Source organism: Lipophrys pholis, assembly GCF_963383615.2.
Source record: "Lipophrys pholis genome assembly, chromosome: 8".
Classification (NCBI taxonomy): Eukaryota; Metazoa; Chordata; class Actinopteri; order Blenniiformes; family Blenniidae; genus Lipophrys; species Lipophrys pholis.
The window spans coordinates 31918873-31930518 of record NC_137630.1 but is presented as its reverse complement, the minus strand read 5'-3'; the positions used below and the strand labels follow the sequence as shown (position 1 = coordinate 31930518).

The window sequence follows — 11646 nt, the reverse complement described above, 5'->3', positions numbered from 1 at the left end:
GAAAGAGTCGATCGGACCAAAGCAATCGATTCTCGATCTGGACACGAGAGTTCGTCGAGAGTCTGTCATGGTACGTTCAACATTTAGAATCTATCTTTATCTTCATCGCAGTGTGAATAACGTGTCTGAATTTTGATTGGGGTTTCAATAATCAGTTTTTAGTTTCATTTAATCGGAATATTTGGATTTTATTCTAGTTTTATTCTGCAATTTAAGGTTTCAGCCTGACGGGGGCATCAAATCACAATTAATCTAATGAAAAAGGTGATTACGTTCTAAATTATCTTGATTTCTGTGTTTATCTCCTCTCAGTGGCTGTGGCTCTGTCACTGATATTATTTTATTCACATTTCATAAATAATCTCACATATTTTAATCATGTCTGTAACTCTCATCAGGGAGGAAACAGAATGAGGAGTGAGACTAAATTCTTCTCAGCGTTGATTTTCCCATCAGACGTTAATAGAGATGGGGATTATTTATTCATCAGGCTCGTGTTTGACTGAACACGTGACGAACATGTTGAATAATAAAGTAGAAGCACGTGACTGCTTGATTTTCTATCAGACGTCTGTGTTTTTGATTTTAATGTTTGATTCTAAATTTTTGGAGAAAAATCTACAGTGATAGAGATTTTGAAATAATCTGAATTATAAGGTAATTTCCAATTTTTCCTCCTAATTTTCCTTTTTTAATATTAAATTAAATAATCATTAATTTAATAATTAGTAATAAAATAATAAACATTTAATTAAATATTGTTAATCATATTAAATGGTGAGAAAACCTTTTGTTTGCAAAAGAAAGACAGATTATTCAGACTACAATCAAAATGAGTGTAAATATATATTTTTTATCCCTAAAAAGTTTGAGGATATTTCTAGACACACAAAACCACTATTATATAATAGTGCTTTTTTTTTAAAATATTCAAATTAAGCAAATTCATTCATAGTTCAAAAAAGATGGCCCTCAAATTCTGTCCCAAAATTAAAATATTGTTAATAATTTTCACTAAAAGGATTTTAAGCTCACCATGTCCAAGATTCAGAATTCAAAACATGAAATTCACAATAATTTTTTACCAATTAGCCAGATGAGAACCATACAGAAGCAACACCTAAAGCTGAACCCTATAAAGGGCTCGTGAGCTCGAGCTAATCCAGAGTGTCGTTCACTTTGTTTCTGTCCCAGAAGAAGAGTCGGTGCAGCTCGTTCAGTCGATCCACTCGGTACCAGAACAGAAGATCCACAGCCGGTGCTGAGCTAAAGCTAAAGTTAGCTGCTAATGTTAGCCGCTACCGCTGCTAGCGCTAGTAACCTGCCAACTAATGAGAAGAATGTAAGTTTATTGGGGTTTTTTCAATCTCTGCATTGAAATGTGGCGATAGAACTGATTGAATTGACCCGGAGTGACTGGGCATTAGGGGCAGGTGGAGCTCAGCCCCCCCTGGTGTCACCACGTGGGACTGCAGGCAAAATGTGTTAGTAATTCTGTAAGATTATCTACAATATTTTATTCTCTGTGAATTTAGCTTCCTCCTAAATTGCATCCAATGAGTGTGGGGGAATTTACTTCCTGTTTATTTGTCTCCTCTAGCTGCTTCCGCCTGTTTCCTCCTGATCCACGCCGACGTTTGTATGACTGTGGCTGGCCTCTTTCTCTCAGGGCAGTGTGTGTTACATGCAGTAAACTATAAATTCATCCAGATCAGAGTTTTATGTCGACTGGGTCTTCCAGCCCGGAGCTCCACTATCAGTGTGAAGCTGATTGGCCGCTGTCAGTGCAGGTATCTCGCACGTTGGCTATATATTATAAGGAGAACTGTCCTACAATATAATGTGTTATTTTATCAGATACATAATACATTTGACCTACCAGACTTATAACAATAACATAATAACTAATAACATGTATGATTAAGGATGATGGAGGAGACCAAAGGAGATCAGCTTCTGTTGCCATGGAGACGCTTCCTGCTCAGTGTTTCACTCAGTGATGTAGCTGCCTGACTGGCTAGTTAGCATCGACACGAGCCAACGTGCTAGCAATGCTAACTCTGTTCCGCAAGCAAATGTGGCGTTGGTGAAGGTCTGCGCTCTACCGAGTGTAGCTCTAGTTTAATATATTGTCAATTGCAGTAGTTTTACACTCAGTTTATATTTTTTATGTTGGTGCACAAAAACAAAGTGTTAAAATGTGCTTTTCATGCTAATGTGATAAAAAAATGAATGTGAAGTTTTGTATTTCGGCTGCGACACGTCGGATGTTTGAAAGATGAAACGACAGACGGTCGATTTACGGCTCACATGTATGAACCTGTTTTATTGCGCCAGAACAAGAAAAACATGTTTTTGTTTTATTTATTAAATTTTTATTCTCAGTGCAGAAACAACGACTCACACCAACTTTAGAAGCACAGAAAACACACAATCGGTTCGGGGACAAAAAGTAGGAGGACAAAACGTGTCGGTGAAACTCGGTTTGCTTCATTTAAGCTGAAAATGTCAGGAAGAAAACAACGATGACTGATGGTAGAGCTGACCAATCACAGCCCTCGTGGTACTTCCATTCTGTTCTGGGTCGACCAGACCCGAGGTGCTCATGGTCGTCTTCGCTTCTCCTCTTCCCGTCTTGTGAACAGAAGACGTGCTGGTTGAAGGAGTCGTCCTCATTCTTCTGTCCACAGTTTGAAATCACGAGTCTCTTCAGACACAGACGGACAGAAGGTGAAGTGAAGTTCAAGGTCTCAGTCTCTCTCTCTCTCTCTCTCTCTCTCTCTCTCTCTCTCTCTCTCTCTCTCTCTCTCTCTCTCTCTCTCTCTCTCAGGACTTTTTTTTCTTTGTTTTTCAATTCAAATTTCTTTAAAAAATAAAATAAAATAACAAGACGATCAGACAAATACTTAAAAACATGCTCCTCCTAAAATATTCCATGGGGTCTGAAGAAGAAGAAGAAGAAGAAGAAGAAGAAGAAGAAGAAGAAGAAGAAGAAGAAGAAGAAGAAGAAGAAGAAGAAGAAGAAGAAGAAGAAGAAGAAGAAGAAGAAGAAGAAGAAGAAGAAGAAGAAGAAGAAGAAGAAGAAGAAGAAGAAGAAGAAGAAGAAGAAGAAGAAGAAGAAGAAGAAGAAGAAGAAGAAGAAGAGTTCCTGTCCTGCGTGTTTCATCATGTGATCTTGGAGATGATGTCATCAGGCGCTGCACAGGGATTGGTCAGCAGCTTCCTGAGGAGAAAATAAAAACACAGCTCAGGTCACGACTTTCGTTTGTGTTTCTTTTGCGTCTGTTTCCACGACAGTGGAAACCCAACTTCTTTTGAAAACGGCTCCCAAGGTGGGACTTTTCGTAAATGCTCAGTCTCCGTGGAAACGGCGGGGGGGCACTCAGGAAACATTGCAAAAACAAACACCAGCACCCTCTAGTGGCCCAACGTGAAAACGACACACTTTTCAGCGTTTCTGCCGTTTCCGTGGAAACAGACATCGTTTTCAAAACGTTGCTGTGTAAACGCGAAACTTTTTCCCAAACAAAAACGGAATAACGATGCGTTTTCCCTGAAAACGTTGTGGCGTTGACGAGTCCTGAAGGTATCAACCGTGTGAAGAGGGCTCGGTGCAGTTTGCGGCAGTTCCTTCGCTGGACAGTTGGTGTCGCTGCTTCCCACCGTATTGAGGCTCTTTATTAACGAGACGGATCAGCGGACGAACGCTTCACTTCTCCGTTCCTGATTTCCATTCGGTTTCAGGGATTGGCTGAACGCCGTCTCCATGGAAACGAGAGTGAAAGATATCCTGCCGTCCACGTAAGACGTGAATCGGAGAGGGGGCAACGCAACCGGTCAACTGCAACGCAACACCAGACTCGGCAGATGGAGGTGGAGGCAACACACAACTGGCAGGTAACACAGCAACACAGCAAAGCAACTATTAGGCCACATAACAGCAACAACTATCAAGCAACAGAGTAACACAACACAGCAACACAGCAATACAGCATTAATCATCAGGAAACACAGCAACACAAATATCAGGAAACCCATCACGGCAACACGACAATAAGGCAACACAACACAGCAACGACTATCAGGCAACATGATAATCAGGCAACACAACAATCAAGTAACACAACACAGCCACAGGACAATCAGGCAACACAACACAGCAACACAACAATCAGGCAATACTACCTAACAACAGGATAGTCATGCAACACAACAATCAGGCAACACAACCCAGCAACAGGACAGTCAGGCAACACAACAATCAGGCAGCACTACCTAGCAACAGGATTGTCAAGCAAGACAACCCAGAAACAGGACAGTCAGGCAACACAACCCAGCAACACAACAATCAGGCAGCACTACCTAGCAACAGGATAGTCATGCAACACAACGCATCAATAGGACAATCAGGCAACTCAACAATCAGGCAACACAACAATCAGGCAATACTGCCTGGCAACAGGATAGTCAGGCAACACAACCCAGCAACAGGACAGTCAGGCAACACAACCCAGCAACACAACAATCAGGCAATACTGCCTAGCAACAGGATAGTCAGGCAACACAACCCAGCAACACAACTATCAGGCAACACAACCCAGCAACACAACAATTAGGCAACACAACAGAGCAATGACTATCAGGCAACATGACAACCTAACAACACAACAATCAGCCAACACAGCCCAGCAACAGAGTGACGTAGGAAGCAGATCAGATGAAGACAGAAGCAGTTCAGTGATTCTCTGATGATCCAGAACGTTTCTTGTTCCTCGTTTCTTGTTTCTCGTCTTTTGACTCGTTTACTTCTTGGTGTTTCGTCACGTCTGCAGAAGCTTCAGCTTTATATATTTGTATATTTGTGTTTTAAACTCCGATGATGGCTGTGACAGGAGCACAGATATCAACAAAACACACGAACAACACCAGATTATCGAGACGTTTTCCTGCAGCTGGACGGGGAATTGAACCGTCGCCCTGCCGTGCGACTGCCTTGCTCCTGAGAGCGGCTCAGCTGGCAACTCCGCCATGAAACTTTAACGGCAGCTGAAATATTCATCCTGCACTCCAGAAATATCTGCTCGTCATCTGCAGCCTCCATGAGAGGAGGCGGAAGCTCCGCCCACAGACTGAGGCTCCGCCCAATTCCTACAGGAGGTCCACAAGCTCCGCCCACCAGTGGCAGATGCTCCAACAGGAAGTAGACGCTCCACCCATCTGTGTGTGTGTGTGTGTATGTGTATGTGTATGTGTGTGTGTGTGTGTGTGTGTGTGTGTGTGTGTGTGTGTGTGTGTGTGTGTGTGTGTGTGTGTGTGTGTGTGTGTGTGTGTGTGTGTGTGTGTGTGTGTGTGTTCAGTACCTGCAGTGTGTAGTATCCCTACAGCGTCACTGCGTTCTGTCCGGCTCGATCTTCGTCTCTCCGTTCTGTTTGTCGTTGGACTTTTGAGATACTCTGGCAGCCTGTACAACAGCCTGCAACACAGCAACGCAACTGTCAGGCAACACGGCAACGCAACTGTCAGGCAACACCTTAACGCAACACAGGAATGTCACAGATGTGCAACAATTTAACACATCAACACAACTATCCGGCATCACAACAGCACGGCAACACAGTTGCCAGGCAACGCCTCAGTGAGAAAGTTGAGCAGCGAAGTTGCTGCGAGACCTTGAAGCTTCTCTTCCTCTTCTGGACGTTCTGCTCCGGATGGAAAATGATGACGTAGACTTTGGGCATGTAGAGCATCCCGAGAGAGACGGACGCACTGAGAGACATGGAGACGGTCAGAGTGGCCGTCTGGATGAACAACTGTGGACAGACACAGGAGTGGTGTAATCGATTACTAAGTAACACAAGAGTAACCGCATCACAGCTACATTTACCGCATCACTTCTTCTAGAAATAACTTGGAGCCACCGCGTGGCAACACCAGAGTAATTCTACCGAAGCTCCACTTTTAATGTCCAGCGGTTCGTAAAGTAACTCCACTATTTTCTAGAGAAGTAACTAGTAACTATAATGGAGTACTAGTTACTGACACCTCAGCTAATGTGTCCCAGCTACACTGCAGTAATCCAGCTGGATGAATGTTACTCACACAGGCCATTAAAACAAACATCAAGTAACGAGTTACTCTTTAGTTATCAAGTACGTAACTCCAGTACTTTTGAAAAAAGTAAGTAGTAAAGATAGTCAAACAACAGTAACTATATCAGCTGTTTGGTAGTTACTTTCATTTGCAGTAACTTTGAACTCTATCGTCCTTGAAGAAGTAATCCTTTTTTATTGTGAGGATTTCTTTTTAAGTAAATAACGAATAAAATAATAAATTAAACTGATAAATAATCTTGAAATGTAATGTATTAGATTAACATTTTAATACTTATTGATTTACTTTTTAATTAAAAAATATATATTTTGATTTTGTTTTTTGTTTTTTTTAGATTTGATTAAATTTAAAGTACCACAAGAGTAACTTTATCATGGTCATCGTTCCTTTTAACTGCAGTATCTATAGTGAAGCAAGTAACTACTTTTGGAAGCAGTAACTATTAACTGTAATCCAGCTGCAGTTTTTTTTATAACTTCCACCTCACAGGTTTGAACACTTGCTGTTTGCTGGCAGTGTGAGATCTGCTGCTCACACACACACACACACACACACACACACACACACACACACACACACACACACACACACACACACACACACACACACACACACACACACACACACACACACACACACACACACACACACACACACACACCGTTTGTCTGCTAATGTCTTCAAAACCCAGGGAATATCAGCGGAGGAGCAACAACTAAAATTAGACAGAAAATCCTTCCGCCTCCTGCTCTGCTCCTCCTGTCAGTTGGTGATAACATTCAGCTCCTCCTCACTCCTCCTTTCTCCTCCTCAGAGTTCAACACACACACACACACACACACACACACACACACACACACACACACACACACACACACACACACACACACACACACACACACAAACAGGAAATAAATAAAGGCTGTTTATCCTCTGTTTATCTGAGAGCGACAGCAAACACACAATCCTCCTGCACCTTTGTGTGTGTGTGTGTGTGTGTGTGTGTGTGTGTGTGTGTGTGTGTGTGTGTGTGTGTGTGTGTGTGTGTGTGTGTGTGTGTGTGTGTGTGTGTGTGTGTGTGTGTGTGTGTGTGTGTGTGTGTGTGTGTGTGTGTGTGTGTGTGTGTTACAAAAGGAATTAACAGCGACATAACAACTGTAGGAGTGCACACACAATGCAAACACCCTATTGTGTCTTCTTATGCTTAAGTGTGTGTGTGTGTGTGTGTGTGTGTGTGTGTGTGTGTGTGTGTGTGTGTGTGTGTGTGTGTGTGTGTGTGTGTGTGTGTGTGTGTGTGTGTGTGTGTGTGTGTGTGTGTGTGTGTGTGTGTGTGTGTGTGTGTGTGTGTGTGTGTGTGATATCTGCACAGTACAACCCTGAACTTCTGAACACAAGCAGCTTCACCTCTTGTGGTGTGTTATTACTACTTAATTACAGGTACTTATAAAGTTGGAGAATTAATTGAGTAGTTACTGAAACTGTCAAGTAACTAAAATGAACATCAGTCTGGATCTCCTGTCCTTGATGGTAATACTGCTCAGTGTTTCATTACTCTAACCGCTGTACTAGAGTACTAATGTGTTTCTGGGTAAAGTCTCCTAATGGCTATGGTCAGGTACAGCAGTCAGTGTGAGGAAGATGCTCTATAATCTGATGTTAGGGGAGGAAGATGCTCTATAATCTGATGTTAGGGGAGGAAGATTCTCTATAATTTGATGTTAGAGGAGGAAGATTCTCCATATTCTGATGTTAGGGGAGGAAGATGCTCTATAATCTGGATTTTAGGGGAGGAAGATTCTCCATAATTTCCTGTTGGGGGAGGAAGATGCTCTATAATCTGATGTTAGAAGATGAAGATGCTCTATAATCTGATTTTAGGGGAGAGACATTTTCTATAATTTGATGTTAGAGGAGGAAGATGCTCTATAATCTGATGTTAGGGGAGGAAGATTCTCCATATTCTGATGTTATGGGAGGAAGATGCTCTATAATCTGATTTTAGGGGAGGAAGATTCTCCATAATTTCCTGTTGGGGGAGGAAGATGCTCTATAATCTGATTTTAGGGGAGGGACATTTTCTATAATTTGATGTTAGAGGAGGAAGATGCTCTATAATCTGATGTTGGGAGGAAGATGCTCTATGATCTGATGTTAGATGAGGAAGGTGCTCTATAATTTGGATGTCAGAGGAGGAAGATGCTCTATAATCTGGATGTTAGAGGAGGAAGATGCTCTATAATTTGGATGTTAGAGGAGGACGCTGCTCTATACTCTGGATGTTAGAGGAGGAAGATGCTCTATAATCTGATTTTAGGGGAGGAAGATTCTCCATAATTTCCTGTTGGGGGAGGAAGATGCTCTATAATCTGATGTTAGGGGAGGAAGATTCTCCATATTCTGATGTTATGGGAGGAAGATGCTCTATAATCTGATTTTAGGGGAGGAAGATTCTCCATAATTTCCTGTTGGGGGAGGAAGATGCTCTATAATCAGATTTTAGGGGAGGGACATTTTCTATAATTTGATGTTAGAGGAGGAAGATGCTCTATAATCTGATGTTGGGAGGAAGATGCTCTATGATCTGATGTTAGATGAGGAAGGTGCTCTATAATTTGGATGTCAGAGGAGGAAGATGCTCTATAATCTGGATGTTAGAGGAGGAAGATGCTCTATAATCTGGATGTTAGAGGAGGAAGATGCTCTATAATTTGGATGTTAGAGGAGGACGCTGCTCTATAATCTGGATGTTAGAGGAGGAAGATGCTCTATAATCTGGATGTTAGAGGAGGAAGATGCTCTATAATCTGGATGTTAGAGGAGGAAGATGCTCTATAATCTGGATGTTAGAGGAGGAAGATGCTCTATAATTTGGATGTTAGAGGAGGACGCTGCTCTATACTCTGGATGTTAGAGGAGGAAGATGCTCTATAATCTGGATGTTAGCAACAGATTTATGAACTCATGACAAGAGAAATCAGAAACAAACTTGTGCAGATAATCTGCCAACATGCATCTTTAGGAACAGAACTACTATATAAACATATTATAAAAGTATTCAAGTCTCAAAATTGCCCGTTTCACTATTTTCTCTTGTAAACGTCGTCGTAAACTGGTCCTGAGTTAGTTCCCAGTTAACCGCGTTCCGTCTCCAGTGAACAGTTTAGTGAAATAAAAACCTCTTTGATGAACACAGCTGCTTCAAAAAAATGCCTTAAAATGTCTTTAATCCCAGATAACACTAAATAAAAAAGAAAGAAAGACATCATGAAATTTAAAATGAAAATACAGTAAAATTGGAGAATAAAATCTTTGTCTTACTGGAGATATAAAATGACACCAAATCATTTTTTTTAAATGTCAAAATAAAAGAGGTTTTCCACAAATTCTTAGATAATTGTGAGAACACGGTTTAGCTTCTGAGCTCCTGGCTGATGTTTCTGTTTTGTCTCTGGAATCTAAATCCCCGACGTTAAACTGAAAACTAACGACGATCTTCTCCGTGTGTCTTTTATCTTCTCCTCCTCCAAAAAGCCGCTCTCATTCTTCTGCGTAGGAAATCTGCTGGACACGTTTCCTAGGAGTTATTTCCGTCCTTTCATTGTCTCCCTTCATGTGTTGGCTGGAGCGCTTTGGAACTTTGGTTTTAACGAAGTTCTGCTCTAATTACGCCCTGTGTTGTTTCATAATCTGTTTAATCCAGGCTGTTCCTCGCTCGGCACTTTGTGTGTGACGGTGGCGGTTCATCTGCTGCGTTAAAGACTGAAGCACAAATACTGAAAATCTCTGCCTGCTTCCTCTGCCTCTTCAGCGCCTTTTAAAGCACTCGTGTCCCGACGTCAGAACAAGACGGAGACTTGAACAAACCACTGGGGGGTGGGGGGGGGGGGGGGGGGGGGGCTGGTGGGGGGGGTTCTCTGGACCGGAGCTTCTCGTGTCAGAACACGCCAGCGACACTGAGTGGTTTGTTCAAGTATCCGTCTTGTTCTGACGTCATTCAGACCAAACATGATGTAAACTAATGTGCTCACCAGCCAATCATCACCCAGTCACCAGAGTTTACCAATATACTCAATCATCTCATGATCATCTGACGATCCATTTCTCCTCTCTCTGTTTATTATTCATCCATCAGTCATTCGTCAATTATTTATCAAACGATCCCTTCAACTGTCTGTTAATTATTACTTATCGTTCATTACTTTTAAATGTTTATTTTTAACCTTTCATCTACCGACCATTCAGTCCCTCCTTTAGGTAGCTATCATCCATCCATCATTCATCCATCCATCATTCATCCATCCATCATTCATCCATCCATCATTCATCCATCCATCATTCATCTTTCTGTCCATCCATCCATCATTCATTTATCCATCATTCATCCATCCATCATTCATCCATCCATCATTCATCTATCCATCATTCATCCATCCATCATTCATCCATCCATCATTCATCTATCTGTCATTCATCCATCCATCATTCATCTTTCTGTCCATCCATCCATCATTCATTTATCCATCATTCATCCATCCATCATTCATCCATCCATCATTCATCTATCCATCATTCATCCATCCATCATTCATCCATCCATCATTCATCTATCTGTCATTCATCCATCCATCATTCATCTTTCTGTCCATCCATCCATCATTCATTTATCCATCATTCATCCATCCATCATTCATCCATCCATCATTCATCTATCCATCATTCATCCATCCATCATTCATTCATCCATCATTCATCCATCCATCATTCATCCATCCATCATTCATCCATCCATCATTCATCTATCTGTCATTCATCCATCCATCATTCATCCATCCATCATTCATCCATCCATCATTCATCCATCCATCATTCATCCATCCATCATTCATTCATCCATCATTCATCCATCCATCATTCATCCATCCATCATTCATCTATCCATCATTCATCCATCCATCATTCATCCATCCATCATTCATCTATCTGTCCATCCATCCATCATTCATTTATCCATCATTCATCCATCCATCATTCATCCATCCATCATTCATTCATCCATCATTCATCCATCCATCATTCATTCATCCATCATTCATCTATCCATCATTCATCCATCCATCATTCATCCATCCATCATTCATCTATCTGTCCATCCATCATCATTCATTCATCCATCATTCATCTATCCATCATTCATCCATCCATCATTCATCCATCCATCATTCATCTATCTGTCCATCCATCCATCATTCATCTATCTGTCCATCCATCCATCATTCATCTATCTGTCCATCCATCCATCCATCATTCATCTATCTGTCATTCATCCATCCATCATTCATCCATCCATCATTCATTCATCCATCATTCATCTATCTGTCCATCCATCATTCATCTATCTGTCCATCCATCCATCATTCATTCATCCATCATTCATTTATCCATCATCCATCCATCCATCATTCATCTTTCTGTCCATCCATCCATCATTCATCTATCTGTCCATCCATCCATCATTCATTTATCCATCATCCATCC

At 41.5% G+C, this 11646-nt stretch overlaps 1 protein-coding gene across 1 annotated transcript in view; it reads right to left on the bottom strand.

Annotated features, from left to right (window-relative positions):
* Positions 1-2289: 2289 nt before the first annotated feature.
* Positions 2290-11646, bottom strand: part of grm6a (glutamate receptor, metabotropic 6a) — a 28149-nt gene continuing 18792 nt past the window's right edge. Inside the window, exons 14-16 of the mRNA XM_080469080.1 lie at positions 5670-5810; positions 5361-5473; positions 2290-3223 (exon numbers count right to left, since the gene is read on the bottom strand). Of these exons, the coding sequence (XP_080325206.1) occupies positions 5387-5473; positions 5670-5810 (228 nt within the window). The 3' untranslated portion in view covers positions 2290-3223; positions 5361-5386. The remainder of the gene's footprint in view (positions 3224-5360; positions 5474-5669; positions 5811-11646) is intronic.